Source organism: Oncorhynchus tshawytscha, linkage group LG33 (assembly GCF_018296145.1).
Source record: "Oncorhynchus tshawytscha isolate Ot180627B linkage group LG33, Otsh_v2.0, whole genome shotgun sequence".
NCBI lineage: Eukaryota > Metazoa > Chordata > Actinopteri > Salmoniformes > Salmonidae > Oncorhynchus > Oncorhynchus tshawytscha.
The window spans coordinates 26,277,437-26,302,871 of NC_056461.1; the positions used below are offsets into that span (position 1 = coordinate 26,277,437).

Sequence of the window (25,435 nt, forward strand, 5' to 3'; positions counted from 1 at the left end):
AACAACATTGCGCTTGAACAACTGGACCGGACTGCAGTGCTTTGGGCACAGGCTTCACCTCGCCATCGGTAAGTGTGACATTGGATAATTAAAGTGTATTCAAAAAAGTTATGTTCAGGCCAGCTGTAGGCTAATGTGTTAGTAGTTGTCATTCTGCCAATCCAATAGCAAATAACCATAGGCTGTTTTTAATTATAACAAATGAACTAAATTAATTATATAAATTAAATATTCCAACAGCTAGTGGTCAACCATTCCTAAACAATAGAATAGACGTGTGGGTTTGTTAATTTGTTTTGCACAAATAGGCTTTGAGGCCTTGTATTTTTTTCTTTTAATGAAGAAAATTCGGTTAAGAATTATGTCTTGGCCTTTTTTAATTTGTTTAGAGAAAAACAAGATAAAGATATATATTGTGAATTGTCCAAACCTCTGAAAAAAATGTAGATATTACTTTTAGGCCATATCGCCCATCCCTATATCAAGTTAATATTTTCACATCCACATCATTAACCTGTACTACAAAACATGAACTTGTATGTTAGTGTTACCTTCAAAGCTGTAGCGTGTTCTTTCCACTATGATTCAACCTTTAAATAAAAAGTATATACACACTTGAAATGGTATACGATGGAGACAACCCTCAACACATCTAGTGTCAGTGACATAGGGTTTTTTATTGAAACAATTGGGGTTAACAATTGACAGGTGTGATGTGGTGGCTAATGAGAGTTATAGCAGCAAAGCTTTGGATTCCCGGTGAAGAACCACATTGTAAGGCTGCAGACAGAGCCAGGCCAACATGCACTGACCAGTGAGGAGAGGAGTGAGCCACCTAGAATAGAAGCACTAAGGCCTGGGAAAACCATTGACAATTGTGGGTAGGCCGTCATTGTAAATAATAATTTGTTCTTAACTGACTTGCCTAGTTAAAGGTTAAATAAAGAAAAAAAATAAAGAAATGAAGGTGCTCCTGTTGTGACACACCAAATGAAAACACAACTGGCCTGGTTCAGTCCCTCTCCCCTGCATTCCTTTCCATTATGGCAGAGAACCGCTGCATTCCTTTCCATTATGGCAGAGAACCGCTGCATTCCTTTCCATTATGGCAGAGAACCGCTGCATTCCTTTCCATTATGGCAGAGAACCGCAGCATTCCTTTCCATTATGGCAGAGAACCGCAGCATTCCTTTCCATTATGGCAGAGAACCGCTGCATTCCTTTCCATTATGGCAGAGAACCGCAGCATTCCTTTCCATTATGGCAGAGAACCGCTGCATTCCTTTCCATTATGGCAGAGAACTGCTGCATTCCTTTCCATTATGGCAGAGAACCGCTGCATTCCTTTCCATTATGGCAGAGAACCGCTGCATTCCTTTCCATTATGGCAGAGAACCGCTGCATTCCTTTCCATTATGGCAGAGAACCGCTGCATTCCTTTCCATTATGGCAGAGAACCGCTGCATTCCTTTCCATTATGGCAGAGAACCGCTGCATTCCTTTCCATTATGGCAGAGAACCGCTGCATTCCTTTCCATTATGGCAGAGAACCGCAGCATTCCTTTCCATTATGGCAGAGAACCGCTGCATTGATGAGTAACTTCATACTGAACATGAAGTATTATAGATTAAGGCTATAATGGTTGTATTACTTGGGTGGGGTTATGTCTGGCAGTGTGTTTTCCTGCATTACCCCCTGCCTCTGGTTCAGAAGATTGTACACTGAACAAAAATATAAACGCAACATGCAAGAATTTCAAAGACTTTACTGAGTTACAGTTCATATAAGGAATGTCAATTGAAATAAATTCAATAGGCCCTAATCTATGGATTTCTGGGCAGGGGTGCAGCCATGGGTGGGCATAGCCCCACCCACTTGGGAGCCAGGCCCAGCCAATCAGAATGAGTTTTTCCCCACAAAAGGGCTTTATTACAGACTGAAATACTCCTCAGCTATTTGTGCGAATGCAACATTTCGGGTATCTTTTATTTCATTCTCATGAAACATGGAACCAACACTTTACATGTTGCGTTTATATTTTTGTTCAGTGTAATATGCTAAGTTCTTCATGTTGAAATTGTGAGATTCTGAATAGCGAGAAACAGTCTGTTGACATCGTAGAAATATATTTATAGCATATCTCACACAAAATATATTTAAATATCCATGCAGATTCCCTTATCTAAGCCTGCGGTTCTATTTAAGCCCTTATTATTGGTCTCTTACATGCTTATTTGCATATGTATAAAAGCTAATAAAGTATTATCAGGAGAGATTAATATAGTGTACCAGTGCTCTGTGTCAGCTCAACAGGTGTATGAAAGCCTGTTCTACTCTCTCGATATATCTTTTTTTGATTTATTCCAAAAAGCCTCCTTCTCCCACTGGCAGTCAGAGGTAAGGACGTTGGCAGGGCATAAAGGGTTCAACCATTAAAAGTCTCATGACTGGAGCTGCTCAGTGTGTGTTGTAGAGCCAGGCAGCAGGGTTAAAGGTGAGGGTTCAGAGCTCCAGCTCAGCCATGGCACGCTCCAGGGGGTCGCTGGTCCAGTACTCATGGTCCCAGCCCAGGAACCAGCCGGTGAACGTGGGCGGCTCGAACCCTTGCTTGATCTTCACGATGGGCGTCCTGTGGTCACGGTTGGCAGGGTCTGACTCAATGTAACGCACAGCTAGGGGAGGAGGGGATTAAATGAGGGTTCTATAGAGGGCAGTTTTCCCAGTGGTAAACTTCTCAATCAAATGATTTTGGTCATGACATGAGTAATGCACTCAAAAGGCAGCATGCCATGTACATTCTCTATGGAAAACAGTCTAGATGATAATGAATGAATAATTAAATTCAGCAACAGTTTTCCATATTCACTTACCGGAGGCCATAGCCTCAGTCTTCTCCTCTTCATGGGCTTCATTCCCGATCCAGACAAACACCTAGAAGAGGATATTCAACCTACATTAGACTACGTACAGCAATTCAAATCAATTTCATTGGTTGTGTACATATATTTTGCAGATGTTGTCACGGATGTAGCGAAATGCTTATGTTCCTAGCTCCAACAGTAACACCTAACAATACTGTGGCGTACCGCGGACAAGCCACCAGGGGAGACTCATCGAGGCCTGGTGACAGAGAGTCTACATCACGCAGCGGTGGCTCCCTCTGCTGGATGTGCCAGATCTCGACGGGTCCTCCGGCCAAGACTAATTGGGGCTGATTGAGGCTGGTGAGTAACCAAGGGGCTGATTGCTCACCAGCCATACGGGGCCCATAAAGCTACACAGGAGGGTTGGAGGTAGTAAGAGGTTGCTACTGGATAGACATGCTCACGGTCTTCTAGAACCAAGGGGCTCGGTGTTCTACACCAGAGTAGACAGCATTCCCCAGAGCCCAGAAGGTGGTAACCCGGAAGAGGTCTCCTGGAGGAGACTGGCTTCTTTTCTTTTCCTTTATTGTTTAAAATACATCAGTTTCAAGGGTGTTTATCACATTTATGTCAGTGTCTGATCTGTGTAAAAGTCTTGATCAAACCCCTTGGTCTGCCACAAGTGTTGGAGAATGCGGGCAAGTCTGACAACGTGGTCAGATCAGGGTTGACGTTTACGCAGTATCAGCATGGACGAGTTGATAGCTCAGTTAGTTCGGGCCCAACAAGCGCAACAGTACAGTCAGGAACGAACGCTGGAAGAACCGTGTCTACAGAAGCCCGCTTGAGGAAGTCAGGAAGCTGCGAGGAGAAACGCAGACTGAATTGCATCCCAATCAGTCAGTTTTTAATCAAGCTAATGGAAGATGACAACATCGAGACCTACCTCTGCACGTTTGAATGGACAGCACTTCGGGAAGGATGACCCAAGGCAAAGTGGGTGAGTCTGCTGGCACCGCTCCTGTCCGGAGATGCCCATAAGACATATTATGACCTCGACATCGAACAGGAGGCTAACTACGGTTAGCGAGGGAGGTATTCAGCCGCTACGGGTACAACCTCCCCGTTATCAACAAAGTGGTCATGGATCACTTCTTACGGGCGTTATCTCATGACATGAAGAGGGCGACAAGCCTATGCGCGCCCCAGACCTTGGAGGACCTGTTGGGAGTCGTGGAGACGCACCAGAATACTGAGGCCCTGCTGAACAAGATGCAGGCTAGGACGGATGGATGACCCCACCACCGTACTCTCCAATCTGACAGTCATCCGGGCTAAAAGACTGCAGACCCACGGAGAGACAGACTGGGGAGAGTCGACCCGCCGCCGACGACTCCAGGTGGATGAAGACCAAAGGAGGTGTTTTGAGTGTGGCTCCTGGGAACACCTCGCATGGAATTGCCCGGGTCAAGAAGAGTCTATGTTATCAGCGGGCCCTCGAGACGGAAGTTTACATACACCATAGCCAAATACATTTAAACTCAGTTTTTCACAATTCCTGACATTTAAACCTGGTAAAAATTATCTTTCTTGGGTCACTTAGGCTTCCTTGATCTCACACGGTTTTTCGGTTCTGCCCACAATTTTTTTATGGGATTGAGGTCAGGGCTTTGTGATGGCCACTCCAATACCTTGACTTTGTTGTCCTTGAACCCTCAGTCCAGCCTCTCTCAGCCTATTGCGGACAGTCTGAGCACTGATGGAGGGATTGTGCGTTCCTGGTGTAACTCGGGCAGTTGTTGCCATCCCGTACCTGTCCTGCAGGTGTGATGTTCAGATGTACCGATCCTGTGCATGTGTTGTTACACGTGGTCTGCCACTGCAAGGACGATCAGCTGTCCATCCTGTCTCCCTGTAGCGCTGTCTTAGGCGTCTCAAAGTATGGACATCGCAATTTATTGCCCTGGCAACATCTGCAGTCCTCATGCCTCCTTGCAGCATGCCTAAGGCACGTTCATAGGGACCCTGGGCATATAAGGCTGTAAATGTGGAAAAAGAGAAGGGGTCTGAATACTTTCCGAATGCACTTGATCCAAGAAGGCGTAGTAGTGCAGACGCGTTTGTCATTGTCCCGTGTACATTTTTTTCCGTCTTTTTAAAATATATTTAAATCTCTTTTTCCATTTTTAAATTAAATATACCTTCCGGCAACCCGCTTCACCCAATGTGATACGGATCTGCTATTTTTAGACCGTATAGCTAGAACCTCCATCAGAAGCTAGCCATCAGATGCTAACCAGCTAATTAGCTATTTAGTTATTGTTAGCCACTGCTAGCGGCCTTTACCTTTAACTCAGACACCAGCCACTTTTAGCCTGGATAATACCCGCCAGTCTGCACAGCGCGATATCAACCTTGAGCATACCAGACTGCTTTTTTCCACTACATCACCAGATTCCTGCCGTAAGCTCTGGACCATTACTCCAGATCATCACAGCTAGCTAGCTGCTACTGAGTGGCCCAGCCCCGAAGCTAGCCTTGAGCCAGGCCCATCTCCCAGCCTGCTCAGTGGACCCTATGATCACTCGGCTACACAGCTGATGCCTCCCGGACTCTTTACTAACACGACTAGAAGCCACTACATCACCGGATTCCTGCCATAAGTTCTGGACCTTTGCATCGGAACTTCGCAGCTAGCTAGATGCTACGTGGCTAACGCCCTTGTCACGAAGCTAGCACCAGTTAGCCTCGAGCCAGGCGCATCTCCCGGCTAGCAAACGAAATGACTCCAGCTACAATACCTCTTTTGCCAATTGGCCTTTGTCGACAAGAAGCCCCGCCGATCCATCACGACTGGTCTGCCGACGTAATTCCGTCCGTTGTGCCCTCAACCGGCCTTTGCTGGACGTCGGTGAAGACGCTTCTGCTAGCCCCGGCCTGTTATCTTTTTTAATGCCGTGTCTCCCGCTTGCTAGCATAGTAACGACTACCTAACGGCTTCCCTGTTTCATCTATTGCTGTTCACTGGACCCGATGATCACCTGGCTACATAGCTGATGTTGCTGGACTGTTCATTAATCAAAGTACTCCATTTTGTTTATCTGTCGGCCCCAGCCTCCAACTCAGGCCCTGTGTGTAGTTTAACTGACCCTCTCTGCCCATTCATCGCCATTTTACCTGTTGTTGTTGTCTTAGCTGATTAGCTGCTGCTGTCTTACCCGTTGTTGTCTTAGCTAGCTCTCCCAATCAACACCTGTGATTGCTTAATGGCTCGCTTTATGTCTCTCTCTAATGTCAATATGCTTTGTATACTGTTGTTTAGAGTAGTTATCATTGTTTAATTTTACTGCGGAGCCCCTACCCCCAACATGCCTCAGATACCTCTTTTGTCCCACATCCCACACATGCGTTGACCTCATAACTAGCGCCTCCAGAGCTGCAACCTCTCTCATCGTCACCTAGGTTTAAAGAGATTTCCATCCCCAACTACAACATTTTCCGTCAAGATAGAACTGCCAAAGGGGGAGGAGTTAGCCTGCAGAGTTGTATCATACTTTCCAGGTCTATGCCCAAACAGTTCGAGCTTCTAATTAAAAAAATTAATCTTTCCAGAAATAAGTATCTCACTGTTGTCGCCTGTCATAGACCCCAGCCGTTCTACCCCCCTCAGCTCCAAGCTGTACAACCCCTGTAAACAGATATAGATATTATTCTGACCAACCTGCCCTCCAAATACACCTCTGCTGTTTTCAATCAGGATCTCAGCGATCACTGCCTCATTCCCTGCATCCATTATGGGTTCGCGGTCAAACGACCATCCCTCATCCCTGTCAAATGCTCCATAAAACACTTCCGCGAACAGGCCTTTCTAATCGACCTGGCCCGGGTATCCTGGAAGGATATTGACCTCATCCTGTCAGTAGAGGATGCCTGGTTGTTCTTTAAAATTAATTTCCTCACCATCTTAAATAAACATGCCCCTTTCAAAAGAAATGTAGAACTAAGAACCGATATAGCCCTTGGTTCACTCCAGACCTGACTGCCCTCTACCAGCACAAAAACATCCTGTGGCGTACTGCATTCACATCGAATAGTCCCCGCGATATGCAACTTTTCAGGGAAGTCAGGAACCAATACACACAGTCAGTTAGGAAAGTAAAGGCTAGCTTTTTCAAACAGAAATATTTATCCTGCAGCTCTAACTCAAAAAAAGTTCTGGGACACTGTAAAGTCCATGGAGAATAAGAGCACCTCCTCCCAGCTGCCCACTGCACTGAGGCTAGGAAACACTGTCACCACCAATAAATCCACCATAATCGAGAATTTCAATAAGCATTTCTCTACGGCTGGCCATGCTTTCCTCCTGGCTACCCCAACCCCGGCCAACAGCACCATAATTTGCAAATAAAATCATTAAAAATCCTACAATGTGATTTTCTGGATTTTTTTTTCTCATTCTGTCTGTCATAGTTGAAGTGTACCTATGATGAAAATTACAGGCCTTTCTCATCTTTTTAAGTGGGAGAACTTGCACAATTGGTGGCTGACTAAATACTTTTTTGCCCCACTGTATGTGGACAACTACAAATACCTAGGTGTCTGGCTAGACTGTAAACTCTCCTTCCAGACTCATATTAAGCATCTCCAATCCAAAATTAAATCTACAATTGGCTTCCTATTTCGCAACAAAGCCTCCTTCACTCATGCTAACAACATACCCTCGTAGAACTGACTATCCTACCGATCCTCAACTTCGGCGATGTCATTTACAAAATAGCCTCCAACACTCAACTCAGCAAACTGGATGCAGTCTATCACAGTGCCATCCGTTTTGTCACCAAAGCCCCATATACCACCCACCACTGCGACCTGTATGCTCTCATCGGCTGGCACTCGCCACATATTTGTCGCCAGACCCAATGGCTCCAGGTCATCTATAATGATTTGCTAGGTAACGCTCCGCCTTATCTCAGCTCTCTGGTCACCATAACAACGCCCACCCGTAGCATGCGCTCCAGGTATATCTCACTGGTCATCCCAAAGCCAACACCTCCTTTGGCTGCTTTTCCTTCCAGTTCTCTGCTGCCAATGACTGGAACGAATTGCAAAAATCGCTTAAGTTGGAGACTTCTATCTCCCTCACTAACTTTAAGTATCAGCTATCTGAGCAGCTTACCGATCGCTGCAGCTGTACACAATCCATCTGTAAATAGCCCATCCAACTACCTACCTCATCTCCATATTGTTTTTAATTGACTTGTTTTGCTGTTTTGCACACTACTTGCACATCATCATCTGCTCATCTATCACTCCAATGTTAATTTGCTAAATTGTAATTACTTCGCTACTATGGCCTATTTATTGCCTTACCTCCTTACTCCATTTGTACACACTGTAAATAGATTTTTCTATTGTTATTGATTGTACGTTTGTTTATTCTATGTGTAACTCTGTGTTGTTGTTTTTTTGTCGCACTGCTTTGCTTTATCTTGGCCAGGTCGCAGTTGTAAATGAGAATTTGTTCTCAACTTGCCTACCTGGTTAAATAAAGGTGAAATAAAATAAAAACACATGTATGTATATGATGATATGTATAGAAATGATGGACACTATATTAATAGAAAAGGTGTGTCGAGCAGTAGTTATATAGGATGAACCTTGACTAGAATACAGTATATACACATGAAGTGGGTAAAACAGTATGAGAACATTATTAAAGTGACATTAACATTTCTGTTATCCACTGTGTTACTGTTAATACATCTCCACACTTAATCATATTCACATCTTAGAAAATACCACATGCTAATGTATCTACCTGATCCCATGTGTCCATGATCATGACATCATCGGTAGCCAGATCCTCTTGAGTCATCTCCCCAGGTACCTCCTCAATCTGGGTGGAGGAAACCAGGAGCATTAGAAAGACCAGGTTAATTAACCACAAATGGCTGAAAGTAATCATATGGGACTCACAATGAAGTTTCCGGTCTTGTTGGAGCAGGCAAAGAGCCTGGGTGGATGGGCGTCCATCTTGTCCTTGCTTCTCAGTCTGGAGGAGGTGCGGTATGCTGCCTTCCCTCCCAGAGCCTCCCAGTAGTCATCTGCACAGAGACACACAGCAGGCAGTTGGTTAGGGCATGCTACAGCCAGCCACAGAGCAAAGAAAAGCCTATGTTCATTGCCACAATGTACAGTACATACCAGTCTCTCCACCCTCAGACAGTTCTGAGGAGGACACCCCCAGAATGTCACAGAGCTGCTGGGTGCCATTTTTCTCAGTGTCACTGGCCCCCTGGCCCACCCACATGAACGAGGCTGCTGGGGTCACCAGGAGGAAGGTGTCGTTGGAGTTCAGGTTGGAGGACACAGCATCAACCTAGAGGTGGATGGATGAAACATGGTGTGTGGAAAATGACCACGAGTGTCATGTATTTAAATATAGTGCAGTTGAGTAGCTAATTTCAGAAAAACAGGGCACTATCGCCATGTTACTCACCTCCACAGCTCTTGTGCACCCTGCAGAGTTGGAGCGCACCTGGAAGAGTCGTGTTTCTGCAGGAGCGGACTGACCCCCGTCTCTGGACGTGCCTCCCTTGTACACCACCATGGGCTGCCCCCTGAACAGGCTCATGAGGTGAGCTGGCTCCTTGCCCTGGACTACTCTCACCTGGACCACAGAGCAAACTACTTAACAAACATCTATACTGTTGTGATGTACAGCAGTTGGACACATTGTTAATCATGGTGATTCATGCTGGATAATTTTACAAAAATAATTGTCTGTGCAATAAGAAATTCTGAGACCAAATGCAGAGAAAATCAGGAAGCAGTGGATCTTTGGAAGAATATAATTGTAGCCTTGCATACGTCTACAATAATACCCCACCGGGTGGCATCAGTGAGCTCTGAACAACAACAGGCTAGGAAAACTCTGACAGAGTTAAGTGTTCCATGGCGCTCCCTACCCTAATCTCCCAGCATGCTGTGCGCCTGTCTGTATGTCTAGCTGTCTGACAGCAGGGCGTCCTGTTTGCTGGATGCAGCCAGCTTGCCTCATCATCCCCCAGCACAATGGGGGCCTTCTCTCCCCCTCCCAGGCCGATGGACTGTGTGGCTCTCTCACTGTTCAGTCACTCAAGAGTGTGTTTACTCTCCTCTCAACACCATTCCTGAAAGTTTGGGACCTGCGTTGGCCTGCACAAAGCGTAGTTTCAGATTTTTTCTCCCAAAATTGGAGACTGCTGGACGGAGGGTTAGAGAGCTTAGGGGCATATTGAGTGAAATAAGGAGCCTCTGTACTGAAAACTTGTGAGGCAAGGTTCCATGTTTATTGTGCTGACTTATTTCCATGCATTAAGTTAGTCTAAATGCTGTTTATTTTGCGTGACTGTGAATTATACTGTTACAAATGTATGGGAGATGACCTGCGTCATCAGCGTTTTGACTTCATGGACAGTTGCTTGGAACATTAACAGGTTTGTGATGGAACTTTTCACCCTGGTGGGCTTCTACACAAACTTGGGATCAGTGTCAGTCATGCATTAAAACACATCAATAACATAACTACGCAGTGCACGGCAAACATTTTCACACTGTACATAGACAGGAGGGTGAGACACTGACAGGCATAGACAGACACACACAGACAGACACACAGCAAGAGATGGTCACAGACATTCCCAGAGCATCAAACCTTATACAGAGCCAAGGCATGATCTAGAATCACTGTTGGCCTCTAGATAACCTATGCAATGGTCCTTGCTTGAGTAGAACTAAGTTCTTAAGGACAAGCAAGAGAGCTCTTTCCCCCCACTGCAGGCCAGAAAATAGGCTGGTCTGGGAACAGTAGTATGTGTCAGAGTGGTCGTGAGTGGCGCAGCGGTCTAAGGCACTGCTTCGCAGTGCTAGAGGCATCACTTCAGTCCTGGGTTTGATCGTGATTCCACAATTGGCCCAGCGTCGTCAGGATTAGGGGAGGGTTTGGCCAGGGTAGGCCATCATTGTAAATAAGAATTTGTCCCTAACTGACTTGCCTAGTTAAATAGATAATGCAACAGAATCAGGGAGGGCAAAGGGAACTCCCTCATAAACATGGCTTTGGAATGTCCTGTTTGATTTCTCTGTAAACACATTGAGCCATGTCAGTTAAATACACAGATTCTAAGTCCCCCATGCCTGGGCTATGTACTGAGTCATGCAGCCCTGGCAGAGGAGTACCTGGGTGGTAATAGGAGCCCCAGCAACCTGGAAAAAACAAAGAGTCAGGAAATGACAGGAAGCAATGAGAGGAGGAGGGAGAGGAGGAAAAGGGAGAACGAGCGGACACACTGGTAAGGAAGGAGGTTACTGGGCTGAATACAGATGAGGCCAAGAGGAAAGTATAGAAAAAAGGAATATGCGACGGGAAAGAGAGCCACTTCTTCCATTCACAAACACCCACTCATTACCTGCACAGGCCCACCACCAAGCTCATCGTCCAACTGGGCACCCAAGATGGCTGAAGCACCAATTTCGTCCTGGGAAGAATCACTTCCCTGCCTGAGAAAGACTCCAGTTAGCATGCAAAATATCTCTTATGATAGTTTCTACTGTTTATTTTCCATCATTTTAATTCTACTTTAATGTCTATCTTACCACATGTAGATAATGTGCCCTTGGCGTCCTCCATGGTGATAGTTGTAGAGGATGATGTAACTGTCTCCCCCATAGAATTGTCCGTGTGTGGAGGGGTCCACTTCCACCTTGCCTGATCCCTCAATACGCCAGATCTGTACATGAACATACACATGATGTGACCCCTAGTTGTGGCAGGCTACTGAAACAAAGCTGGATATGTAAATACAGTGTGTATCACGCATAATCATGTCCCTCTCATTTGATTGCTATCTGTTTTACTATTTAATATCCTTCCTGTTTTGACTGCATCTGGCCGAAACCCACACATGACTGCACAGAATGCATTCCTCACAGAATGCAATTACTGTACAATAGACCTACTATGTAAAGTTGATAGTTGCTAATAGCAATACATAGTTACTCTAAGAAAGATTAATGGGAAGGCTTGCTGTCTACACATGCTCCAGCCCCTCCTCTCGTCCGCTCACCTGCTTCTCTCCGTTGCCCCCGTCCACCATGCCGTGCTGGGCAGCCATGGCAGGGGAGTCGTGGAGCGTGGCGGCATCGAAGGACACCTTCGCTATCTTGGCGATGCTGTTGGAGACATAGGCCACGCCCAGACCCTCCGTCTGGTCCTTGTCACGCCAGTTCTTGAAGAACTGCTTGAAGAGCGGCGTCTCTCCCATCTCCGGCAGGATCTGCACCTGGGTGTGTTTGGGGTAGCCCATCTTCTTGATGAACTCATCTGCTGCTTTCATGGCTGCCTTACGCTCCTCCAGGTTGGCTTCTTTGCCTGGGTGAGAGTGTGCGGGAGGGAAGAGAAATACAAAAAAATAGGTTTCATTAATTAAACCACTTAGAAATTCTAATGACTGAAAATCAACATCTACGTATATCCGTCAGCATGGTTGATAACAGAAGACCATTATCTTTTAAAAGAAGAACCCCCTTCTAGTTGCATCATATTATCTTGGAGGGAGTTCATGTGACACTGTTCAATGTCTCATTCTTTAAATGTGGTCTGTAATGCTACACTTTAAGTGTTACCAAATGGACATGAAAGCAACCATACCATGCCAAAACAAGTCTAGCTATTGTGTTTTAATTGACTTGCTGAATCAGCTGACGATAATATTTGATATTGGGTGACCCCAACAGACCTTTCCAGACGAAGATCTTGCCATCAGAGCCATGATCCAGGATGAAGCAGTCGCTGGACTCCAGTGCACTCTGGGAGAATGGGTTCTCTGCTGCCACCATGGACATGGCCATGTCTCCACTGCCATTGGACACCTGGGGGAGAGGAGGAGAGACAGAAGAAGAGTTGTAGAGGAGAGATCAGAGATGTGTTTTTCTCTTGATAGCCACAGGTGAATGTGAAAAGTCCTCATAATGCAACTAGACCAGTTGGATGTTCGTTTCAGTGGTTTGTTCACTGTTCTCCAACCTTGTACAGTTTGGCCATTTTCCTGTTTGAGGCATCTGCTTTGATGTCATCAGAGGATCCTTCAGGCAGGTCTGATTTATCTCCCAGAACCTGAAGACGCACAGAGAAAATCCCTTTTAGATATACTTCAGAAAAGAAAACAATAATTTTACCACAGCTGGAGTCCATTCAAACATCCATTATACATCATTAAACATCATAATGGATGTCAACAAATCACAGACATAGAGAGAGTTAAAGAGAGCAGGAAGACCCTCCTGTTCTTTAGTAGTTTATGATCTCACCTCTATCATCTTGTCTCTCTCCGCCCCCTCGTCACACACGTACACGCGGGCTCGCCCACTGCGCTCGTTGTCACGGATACCCTTGGCAACCTGGGTGGCCTTCAGCTTCTCAAAGCGGTTGCTCTGGGAGCCACACCACTGGTAGATCTCCTGTGGGAGGAGACAGGGATACAGGCGCATAAAATCCCATGTATCATGATTATTATGTGGTCAGCATCGACCAGGAATTAGTTTGCAAGAATTCTAAGGGTACTTGTACAATCTCTCTATTAAATGTTTATATTTTACTGTAAGCAAGATGTAAAACTTACATTGTACATGCTTCTCTGTTTTATCATTTAAATGTGACACCAATGTTTGATGACGCCGTGTCCTATATGAAACTTAAAAGTCCCCCTGTCTCCCTCAGGCTGATGGTAACTCACGCTTCCCAGGTCCAGGATGAAGCAGTCTCCCTGGTTGAAGCTGTCCCAGCTGACAGGCACCTCCGTTGCCCTGACAACACGGCGACCTTTGACCTGCAGCACCCGCTGCATAACCACCTCGTTGGTGACCACATGTTTGAACCCAGATGCCACACCTCCTTTCTAAAACAGTGACAAATGATATGGTACAGTTATTATGCAGGTAGCCTAGTGGTTAGAGTGTTGGGCCAGAAACCAAAAGGTTGCTGGATCGAATCCCCGACAAGGTAAAAATCTTTCGTTCTGCACCTGAACAAGGCAGTGAACCCACTGTTCCCCGGTAGGCCGTCATTGTAAGTAAGAATGTGTTCTTAACTGACTTGCCTAGTAAAATAAAGGTTAAATGAATTTTTAAAAACATTTAATGGAATCATTCACATTTCTAGGACACATTTCGCCATACAATTCCAATTTCTATGAATTGTATGGAGGAATACTTTATACTTTATTCCCATTAAAAGGTTGATTAGGTCGGTTACTCCATAACCATTCAGGTATAGACTACTGCATAGTGCATAACAATAACCCCGCCTGAGGTATGAATGCAATATCATGTATCATGGACAGGATTGTAGCAATAATGACAAAAGAAAATGATCTCAAATAATATCTCACCAAGTACTTCAGTCCAGCCTTGAAGTAACCCAGGAATACTTTGGACTCATGTCCCTGGACCTCACGGTACTGGATGGGTTTACCCCCCAGATAGTCATCCATCTGGACTGTGAAGATGGCTGCTGCTCCACTCTCATCCTGGGTGCAGAAATCGCCTGGAGCAGAGAAACCACAGATGTTACACACTGAATTACAACGTTTTGCTCTCAGGTCTATCAATGGAGGCCCATCCCCCAATGGCTGCTTAGTCTGCTAGATTTCACAGATGTCACTGATTACTATTTCCCTAAAGCAAAACCCAATTGATACATACCGGTACAATGAATGAACCTAGTTTGGGCATCACTCACTTAGTACATTTCCCATAACATTCTGCTAAGGTTCAATCTAACAGGCTACCTAAAAGTAGGCATGATCAATACAATAAAATGGGCCTGACTCAGCACTCTGCCAGTGTACATCAATCATAGAGATAGAATTACACTCAATATGGCCTCCGGGCCACCCATCACAGTACATTGACATCAAGAAAAATTCCCGTTCTAGTAATTATATTTCTATGACCTCAATCATATCCACCAGGCTTTGTAATGCAACCCATCCTGCTCCTGGTTCTGTCCTCACCCAGCCAGAAGTGCAGGTCATACTGCAGGTTCCCGGAGCGCTGCTTGATGGTGTTGAGGACCAGGTAGGCGTCTCCCGTGTAGAAGCTTCCATACAGGTTCTCTGGCACGGCCACCAGGTCAAACTTCTCAATCCTCCACACCTGGAGGCCCGCCTGTTGGCCAGCCTTCTCAAACTCAGGATGGTACACCATGCTGCCTGCATGGAGAAATCACACACACTGGGTTAGAAGGTATGGATGATGTATAGAAGATCGTTGTTAACCAATTATAGTTAGGATTTGACAGTTACTGCTAAGAGAAATGGGTTATTCTGTGAGGACTCTTTCAAAATCGATCTAGTGAAAAACAATAAACGTCAATCTTTAGTATTTGTGGGTATAGTTTGCAGAGGGGAGCCACTCCCTTTACTCAGAGATGTTGTCATGGATATAAAGTTTCAAGTAGTGAGTTATTAATGTCCAGTTGGTGTAATGACTCATTTGTGCTCTGGGTGTTTCCTTCTCTCTCTGAACAGGAAGTGCTGTGACTCAGTTTGGAACAGACAGCCCCAGCACTGGTGCCACCACAGGATGACATAGGAGGCTGGTGGCACCTTAATTGGGGAGGACGGGCTTGTGGTAATGGCTGGAGTGGAATAAGTGCATTGGTATCAAATACATCAAACACATGGTTTGATGCCATTCCATTTGCGTCGTTCCAGACATTATTATGAGCCATCCTCCCCTCAGCAGCCTCCACTGCAGGATGAGTGTGTGTAGAGAAGAGAGGGGAGACTCCCCAGGAGAGACCGAAGATGAACTACAGCACAGTGCACACACACAGCCCAATGAGACTGGTCCACAAATTTCACACTTCATTCATATCAGAAACAAAAAAGCCAAGAGGAGCTCTATTAAAAGCTTCAAGTGTGTGCCTACGCTCAGTGAGATTACCACCTACTGTACTTGAGGTAATTTTGGCATGTGGCCATTTTTTAGATTTTGAAGACATTAGCAATATATCCTGTTGATGTCTAACTGGCAGACAACTCCTTCCTCCTATCCCCTTTGCAGGTCACTATAATGACCATAGAAAAGCATTTCCTAAATGTCTAGCTGCCAGGCAATCATGCCTCAGTTGGTTCCTGTACAATATCCCTGCCACACATTGTTTCCACAGCACCCAGACCCGTAAGTTGTTGCCCACTGAGAGGAAAGTGTCAGACATCCTATATTTTTAAATATTTCGTAAGCAGTGACTAATCAAGATAAGTGGTGACTTCATCCATTTTCTAAAACACAACAGTTCAAAAAGAATACTGAAAATTACTATTATTGTAGGCCCACATCCACACAGCATAACACACCCTGAATCCTTTAGATCCACACTTAACGTTCCAGACAGCTTACACAGGCTGTTCTGTGCACCTAAATAAGGCTGTGTTCTAGAGAGAACACAGTTTCTAAAAACACAGCGTTTTCTGCACCGCGGTCAATCTGCGTGCCTGTCGACTCTAGACTCCAACTCATTTATTTAGAAAAAGACTGCGGTTTGAGCAGGCTCCTTCTCAGTTTGTATGACTAACCGTCAGCATCAGAGCAGGCCTTGCCATTCTTCTTGACAGCCCACTGGCCACAACCATGGAAAGAATCCGCTCGTGACCTTGTTTGGGAGAGAGAAGTCGTTGGTTCAAAATTCATGCAACCCTGACCCGAAGAATCTGGGGTTCCTTTTTCTTCGGTCTCTTCTCCTCTTTTAAACCTTTGACTTATTTCACAAACAGCCACACATTATTTTTACTCTCTCTTTTCTGACATGAAGACCTGGTAATAGAGAGAACAGCTGCAGCTCACTGTGTTTCCATGCCTCCATATATTTGCATTGCGGGAAATTCCTCATGGCAAAATGTGTAGAATAGCAGGAAATTAGCTCAGGGATTCTTGAAAGTTGGGACAATCCTTGTTCAGCAGGGAAACTTTGTTTTTATAGTATATATTTTTAAAATTGTGTTGCATTATTTGAGCTAATCATTTACATTAATGGGAATCTTATGAGGAAAATATTTGTTTTGGGAATTTTCTAAATAGTTTCAATATTATTAATTTCCGTGTAGGCACTATGCCTGGAAATGCCTTTGTCCGGACCAAAGGATGCCAATTTCAAACTCTCCAAAACATTCTAAAAACCGGAAATAATGGATATTAACTTAAAAATGATTTGCTGTAGTTTCTTGCAATAGCCCTCTGTGGCTTTAAACAATATTTCTCTAAAAACTGGGATTGCTAAAAGAATCCGTCAGATTTGTCAAAAATCCTAAATGAATCAGGGATGAGCAGGGTCATCTATAGCATAAGGACCCATTATTCATGTCCTCATTACATGTAGTGCAACAAGACCACTCATGGTCTATAAAGTTCTCTACTTTTGATAGATTTAAACAAACAATATTGGAATCACCATGGTCACAACCATAAACTGTCAATTCCATCTGCCTGATAGATTACAATAGAATATACATTTTGGTTCAAATAGGTTACATTTTGCTGACTCCATCAGATTTATTTCTAACGTCAACTCTGTTAGAGAGCTGAAAGATCTGATAGAATGGTTGTTTTTAATTGGAGATTTTTAAATTAATAATTTTCCATACTATTTATATTGAACTTTTATTTTTAGAAGCAGAAATACACTATACACAAAGGTATGTGGACACCCCTGCAAATTAGTGGATTTGGCTATTTCAGCCACACCAGGTGAATCAAATCGAGCACAAAAGGGCCTCCCGAGTGGCGCAGTGGTCTAAGGCACTGCATCGTAGTGCTAGAGGCATGACTACAAACCCAGGTTCGATCCCGGGCTATATCACAACCCACCGTGATCCGGAGTCGCACAGGGTGGCGCACAATTGGCCCAGCATCATCTGGTTTAGGGGAGGGTTTGGCCAGGGGAGATTTACTTGGCTCATCGCCCTCTAGCGACTCCCTGTGGAGGGCTGGGCGCCTGCAGGCTGACCTCGGTTCATCAGTTGAACAATGTTTACTCGGACACATTGGTGCGGCTGGCTTTCGGGTTAAGTGGGCGGGTGTTAAGAACCGGGGTTTGGCGGGTCATGTTTCGGAGGACGCATGACTCGACCTTCGCAGCGATGAAATAAGATCAAGGGTTAAATACAAAAATAATAATAATCAAGCACACAGCCATGCAATCTCCATAGACAAACATTGGCAGTAGAATGGCCTTACTGCAGAGCTCAGTGACTTCCAATGTGGCACCATCATAGGATGCCACCATCAAGTCAGTTCATCAAATTTCTGCCCTGCTAGAGCTGCCCAGGTTAACTGTATGTGCTGTTATTGCGATGTGGAAACCTCACCAAAGTGGTAGGCCACACAAGCTCACAGAACCGTGCTGAAGCACGTAGCGCATAAAAATCATCTGTCTTCGCTTGCAACACTCAATACTGATTTCCAAACTGCCTCTGGAAGCACAAGAACTGTTGTGTACGCCGAGCAGTCGTACACAAGCCTAAGATCACCATGGGCAATACCAAGCGTCGGCTGGAGTGGTGTAAATCTCGCCCCAATTGGATTCTGGAGCTGTGGAAACATGTTCTCTGGAGTGATGAATCATGCTTCACCATCTGGCAGTCTGATGGACAAATCTGGGTTTGGCGTATGCCAGGAGAACGCTATCTGCCCCAATGCGTAGTGCCAACTGTAAAGTTTGGTGGATGAGGAATAATGGTCTGGGGCTGTTTTGAGTATGTTCTCAACTCAGTCACTGATGGCTAACCCCCTTAAGATTGTCAATATTCTGAAAAAAATATTTGAATTACTATTGTGCAACATACAGTATGATTAAAGAATTGAATTATCTATGCCACTGCTAGCTAGGCTATACTAGCAGAGGTTACTATGTGCATGTTATGTTTCAACACAAGCTACACTCACTCACTTCTCTAATGATAATCTGCTCTGTGTTCTGGCCAGAGACCCAGAGGGGGTAGTTTAGTAGACTCCACACCCCACAGGAGGGAGTATAAATAGAACAGGTCATGTGACTGCTGGTCCCAGCCTCATTGGCACATGGGAAAAAGAGACTGTGTTACTCCGTGCAAAATCTCAGGACCTCAGCAAGTCATAACCCCTCCCTCTTCTCCACAACCACGTAAAAGTGAGTCAGTCATTCCAGGATTCTCACCCCCAGAGACTTGCTGCTGGCCTGCATATGGTGCACCCCTCCCCCGTGAACCAGCCCTTTCCTCAGTATCAGATAAACTGAAGAAAAGCTTCTGGGTTGGCTGGTGCAAAGCCTTCAAACTGGGAAGGGGGGATGCTGAATTTGATCCACTGCATTGAACTGATAGCTGTTTCTATAAACCAATCGTGTGACTGATTACATTGAACAAATGAGGAGAGAGGATGTTTTAGAATTTTTCTGTTTGGATGTTCCCTAATTTTTGCTCATCGATCAGATCTTAGAGTTCAAGGGTTACGTTTTAAAATCAAATCAATGCATAATGCATTGATAATCTAAAATTCTGTTTGCAAGATACATTTCTCAGCATTTAGTGGAGGATTCAGGGGTGACTCATTTTCTCCACTCAGGCTCCTCCCTCAGGCCTCTCCTTCAGATATCCACTCATCCACACACACACACACACACATTCATGCTACACATATTACATACTGGTCTCTCTCTCGGATAAAATAATCAACACACACAGATAAACACACACACTAATGATTGGTTATTGTTCCAGCTAACAGTGGAATAAAGTTTGATAAAGTGAGTCACATGGGGATTAGGTGTGCTGAAATCTGTGGTGTCAGACAGCTGGCCTTGGTCTGGGCCCTCTCACAGCTGTGTGTGTAAGATTTAGACACAACAATTCCCCTGCTGACTGAGTGCCAGAGTGCTCTGTCTCACACACGCAAAAACAGTTTTTAGAGTTGTGAGTGTTACTATGGTGTCTACGAAGTCCATTTAAAGATAGGAGAATGCCCAGCTGTTGATGGGATATGCCCAGTAGGCCTAAACAAATGTGTGGCATTTGATTGACACGCCCTTTCTCAGCCTTTTCAACAATATACATTAACAAGAGGAATATTTTGATATTCCAAAATGAAAAAGTGACCAGAAATAATGTAAGAAGAAAATCTTTCTAGAATTTGTACATATAAAATGTCTATACAAATGTAAATAATGTTGTAAAAAAATATTTACTTTTTCTTAAAATATAGTTTACTTTAAACAACAGGGGCAGCATGAAAGTATAGCATACTTAATATAATAATGGTGTTATCAAATATATTGTGCGTGGAAATATAATCCGACCTGGATTTGACGTGCTTTTCTTTTTGTTCTCTTTTTTTGGCAAATGTCATTGCTTTTCCTATGTTTTAATCCACGTTTTCTCGTCTCTGTCCATATATGGCATCCTTAGATATGATATGGCAATGCTCAATTTAAATAATTCTGTCTATGTTAACATTTGGTCATTCATAACGATGGCTGTTTTACTCCAATTACGCACATTTACGAACAACAAAGCAACATTGACGAAATAGAGGACCCATATACAGAAGGGGGAAGAAAAAAATAAAGTTGCTGCAAATAGTGTCCAACCAACGAAACATCCCAGGTACTATAGAACTGACTGCAAATTTCGTTTTCAGAATATATCTCGTAGCCTGTAATGATAATCGAAAGAATATAAAGGTCCGGTTCTGGTTAAAACAAAGCTTTAAAAGGCTTCTACGTTTATGCATTGATTTGAAGCGTCATTGTAACAAAGGCACCGGAGGGGCGGTCCACAATGTCTACGTAGCCAATAATGATAATAGAAAGAATATAACGGTCCGGTTCTGGTTAAATCAGAGCTTTAAATGGCTTATACATTGCTGCAATGACTTGATGTGTCATTGTAACAAAGGCACCGGAGTGGCGCTCCACAATGTCTAACATTTAAAAATGGCATTTCTTACCTTATGCTGTCTGATTTAGACGTTTTCTAGGCCGCGGCGGGTATTTTGGTGATGCGGGACAGGAGAGGGTTTAATTCGACAGGACTATGTTGCTTGGCAGGGTGTATTGGTGCGTCTGGTCTGGCCCGGGCAACTCCCCTCTATGTCATTAACAGGGCCTCCCCCACCTACAAATGGAGTAACCTGGCATTTAACCCCGCCTTGTCTGGATGACAACGACAGATGACAACGCAGCATGATGGTTGACTATTACAGCTGCGTCTTGCAGATTCTCTGTTTTTAACGGATCGTTTGAAAGCACATCATTAAAATGACCCCTCTTTTTCTCAGTGTTATGCATCCAAAAGTGGCCATAAAACACTGAAAAACGATTAGCTTGTGTTGCAGTTTATTTTGACAACACTTTGATAAAAAAGATCAAATATCCCCTTTTGATTTACCTAGGCCGTCATTGTAAATAACAATTAAGAATTTGTTCTTAACTGACTTGCCTAGTTAAAAAAAGGCACAATAAAAATAAAATAAAATACCTCTTCACTGTTGGAGAGTCATTATGAAGGCCAGTGAAGTCTGCCTGTTGGAGAGACCATGGCACCATCTGCTGGTAAGGCTAAAGTAGACTCAGAAAACTAAAGTACAGTCGTGGCCAGAAGTTTTGAGAATAACACAAACATTCATTTTCTCAAAGTCTGTTGCCTCAGTTTGTATGATGGTAATTTGCATATACTCCAGAATGTTATGAAGAGTGATCAGATGAATTGCAAAGTCCATCTTTGCCATGCAAATGAACTGAATACCCCAAAAACATTTCCACTGCACGTCAGCCCTGCCACAAAAGGACCAGCTGACATCTTGTCAGTGATTCTCTCGTTAACACAGGTGTGTGTTGACGAGGACAAGGCTGGAGATCACTCTGTCATGCTGATTGAGTTTGAATAACAGACTGGAAGCTTCTTAAGGAGGGTGGTGCTTGGAATCATTGTTCTTCCTCTGACAAGCATGGTTACCTTCAAGGAAACATGTGCCGTCATCATTGCTTTGCACAAAAAGGGCTTCACAGGCAAGGGTATTGCTGCCAGTAAGACTGCACCTAAATCAACCATTTATCGGATCATCAAGAACTTCAAGGAAAGCGGTTCTATTGTTGTGAAGAAGGCTTCAGGGCACCCAAGAAGGTCCAGCAAGCGCCAGGACCATCTCCTAAAGGCACCACCAGTACAGAGCTTGCTCATGAATGGCAGCTGGCAGGTGTGAGTGCATCTGCACGCACAGTGAGGCGAAGACTTTTGGAGGATGGCCTGGTGTCAAGAAGGGCAGCAAAGACGCCACATCTCTCCAGGAAAAACATCAGGGACAGACTGATATTCTGCAAAAGGTACAGGGATTGGACTTGCTGAGGACTGGGGTAAAGTCATTTTCTCTGATGAATCCCCTTTCCGATTGCTTGGTTAATCCAGAAAATAGTTTGTCCGGAGAAGACAATGTGGGCGCTACCATCAGTCCTGTGTCATGCCAACAGTAAAGCATCCTAAGACCATTCATGTGTGGGGTTGCTTCTCAGCCAAGAGAGTGGGCTCACTCACAATTTTGCCTAAGAACACAGCCATGAATAAAGAATGGTACCAACACATCCACCGAGAGCAACTTCTCCCAACCATCCAGGAACAGTTTGTGACGAACAATGTATTTTCCAGCATGATGGAGCACCTTGCCATAAGGCAAAAGTGATAACTAAGTGGCTCGGGGAACAAAACATCGATATTTTGGGTCAATGGCCAGGAAACTCCCCAGACCGTAATCCCATTGAGAACTTGTGGTCAATCCTCAAGAGGCAGGTGGACAAACAAAGCCCCACAAATTCTGACAAACTCCGAGCATTGATTATGCAAGACTGGGCTGCCATCAGTCAGGATGTGGCCCAGAAGTTAATTGACAGCATGCCATGGCAGATTGCAGAGGTCTTGAAAAAGAAGGGTCAACACTGCAAATATTGACTCTTTGCATCAACTTCATGTAATTGTCAATAAAAGCCTTTGACACTTATGAAATGCATGTAATTATACTTCAGTATTCCATAGTAACATCTGACAAAAATATCAAAAAGACACTGAAGAAGCAAACTTTGTGAAAATTCATATTTGTGTCATTCTCAAAACTTTTGGCCACGACTGTACAAATAGCTTCATTTAGGATAAACAAGAAGGAAAGTGTTAACTTTGGAAGACTACCATTCCAGACGGCAGCTAGAATGCCAAGTCAGGTAAAAGGGTGTTTGAGATATTCCAAGGTGTAGGCTCAGTTTAGGTGGTATTTGTTTGCGGTTTGAATTCTTATATGAATATACCATATATAATCAGTAGCCTCAAAAGTCTTTGAAGGAGTTTCATGGTCTTTATGCACTTGTAAACCGGCAGTGCGCCATGATGAACAGTGCAAAGTGTTTCATTAAAAGTAACCAAAACCCTAAAGTATGCCCCCTTGTAGTTAAATAGGTGTCTGTTGGCATGACCTTGATTTCGACTCGCATTGGACTACCTGTATTTTTTCGTGGTGCACGTGGTGCAGTTATGCAAACACTGCCGCTTGCCAGAACGGGCAATCAGGGCATGTGCCCCTGGCCCCTCCGAACTTCATGCCCATGATGCCTGGTATGCTTAACATACATCTCTCCAGTCATTTGAAGTTGGGTACAATCAATACGATATTGTCATCTTTTTATGTTTGTAGAGCAAATCAGAAGTGACTCAAACTGGGTGTATGCTGTCGCTGTCTCCCCATCTGTATGCATTGATCATTTCCTTTCCACCATGGCATTAATGGCTAACACTTGACATTACAGTGCCCTCTTATCAAATCAAATCACATTCTATTTGTCACATGCACCGAATACAGCTGGTGTAGACTTCACTGTGAAGTTCTTGCTTACAAGCCCTTCCCAACGATGCAGTTTAAAAAGAATAAGGCAAAAAAAAAGAATTGTAACACGAGGAATAAAATAAAATACTCAAGAATGGAGCTAAATACAGGAAGTACCAGTACCAGACCAATGTGGAGCTAAATACAGGAAGAACCAGTACCAGACCAATGTGGAGCTATATACAGGAAGTACCAGTACCAGATCAATGTGGAGCTATATACAGGGAGTACCAGTACTAGACCAATGTGGAGCTATATACAGGGAGTACCAGATCAATGTGGAGCTATATACAGGGAGTACCAGATCAATGTGGAGCTATATACAGGGAGTACCAGATCAATATGGAGCTATATACAGGGAGTACCAGATCAATGTGGAGCTATATACAGGGAGTACCAGATCAATGTGGAGCTATAAACAGGGAGTACCAGTACCAGATCAATGTGGAGCTATATACAGGGAGTACCAGATCAATGCGGAGCTATATACAGGGAGTACCAGATCAATGTGGAGCTATATACAGGGAGTACCAGATCAATGTGGAGCTATATACAGGGAGTACCAGATCAATGTGGAGCTATATACAGGGAGTACCAGATCAATATGGAGCTATATACAGGGAGTACCAGATCAATGTGGAGCTATATACAGGGAGTACCAGATCAATGTGGAGCTATATACAGGGAGTACCAGATCAATGTGGAGCTATATACAGGGAGTACCAGTACCAGACCAATGTGCAGAGGTACGAGGTAGATACATGAAGGCAGGGTAAAGTGACTAAGCATCAGGATAGATAATAATAAGTGTAAAATTAAGAACAGAGAAGCAGCATAAATCATGAGTGTAAAACTGTGTGAGTGTGCCTGTGTGTAATGTTGATGTATGTGTGTTTGTGTTGGGACGGTATATGTATGTGTTGTGTGTGTGTGCATATACAATGTATGTGAATGTGTGTGGGAGTGTCAATGTAGTGCGTGTGTGAGGGAATGTGCACATGGTACAGTGCCATCAGAAAGTATTCATACCCCTTGATTTATTCCACATTTGATTGTGTTACAGTCTGAAATTCTCACCCATCTACACACAATTCCCCATAATGACAAAGTGAAAACATGTTTTTTGAAATGTATTGGAAATGAAATGCATGTTAAAATCACCATTGACAGCGATTACAGCCTTTCTGGATAAGTCTCTAAGAGCTTTTGCACACCAGGATCATACAATATTTTGCACATTATTCTTTCAAAAATTCTTCAAGCTCTGTCAAGTCGGTTGTTAATCATCGCTAGACAACCATTTTAAAGTCTTGCCATAGATATTCAAGCCGATTAAAGTCATAACTGTAACTATTCCACTCAGGAACATTTAATGACATCTTGGTAAGCAACTCCAGTGTACACTACATGACCAAAAGTATGTGGACACCGGCTTGTCGAAAATCTCATTCCAAAATCATGGGCCTTAATATGGAGTTGGTCCCCGCTTTGCCTCTATAACAGCCTCCACTCTTCTGGGAAGGCTTTCTACTAGATGTTGGAACATTGCTGCGGGGACTTGCTTCCATTTAGCCACAAGAGCATTATTGAGGTCGGGCACTGATGTTGGGCGGTTAGGCCTGGCTCGCATTCG

General features: G+C 44.2%; 1 protein-coding gene across 2 annotated transcripts; it reads right to left on the reverse strand.

Annotated features, from left to right (window-relative positions):
• Nucleotides 1-656: 656 nt before the first annotated feature.
• Nucleotides 657-21,044, reverse strand: LOC112246509 (gelsolin-like). 2 transcript variants are annotated; one of them, XM_024414887.2, is made up of 17 exons: nucleotides 20,887-21,044; nucleotides 14,919-15,116; nucleotides 14,295-14,449; nucleotides 13,641-13,802; nucleotides 13,216-13,365; nucleotides 12,932-13,021; nucleotides 12,645-12,777; nucleotides 11,973-12,277; nucleotides 11,503-11,636; nucleotides 11,316-11,406; nucleotides 11,086-11,112; nucleotides 9,365-9,535; nucleotides 9,070-9,244; nucleotides 8,842-8,969; nucleotides 8,684-8,761; nucleotides 2,872-2,932; nucleotides 657-2,673 (listed from the first exon to the last, which is right to left on the reverse strand). In XM_024414887.2, the coding sequence occupies exons 2-17, from the start codon at nucleotides 15,109-15,111 to the stop codon at nucleotides 2,504-2,506; spliced, it is 2,223 nt and encodes a 740-aa protein (XP_024270655.1). In that variant the 5' UTR covers nucleotides 15,112-15,116; nucleotides 20,887-21,044; the 3' UTR covers nucleotides 657-2,503. The 2 variants fall into 2 exon arrangements, with proteins under 2 accessions (XP_024270655.1, XP_024270656.1); XM_024414888.2 differs by lacking the exon at nucleotides 11,086-11,112.
• Between the last annotated feature and the right edge of the window lie 4,391 nt (nucleotides 21,045-25,435).

Bases quoted from the DNA above. Each gene is read 5' to 3' on its own strand.
- LOC112246509 (XM_024414887.2), bottom strand. From the start codon at position 15,111: ATGGTGTACCATCCTGAGTTTGAGAAGGCTGGCCAACAGGCGGGCCTC. The intron at 13,366-13,640 runs GTGAGTTACCAT...CTCCTCCCACAG, and splicing joins TCATCCTGGACCTGGGAAGC to GAGATCTACCAGTGGTGTGG. The intron at 8,762-8,841 runs GTGAGTCCCATA...TCCTCCACCCAG, and splicing joins ACAAGACCGGAAACTTCATT to ATTGAGGAGGTACCTGGGGA.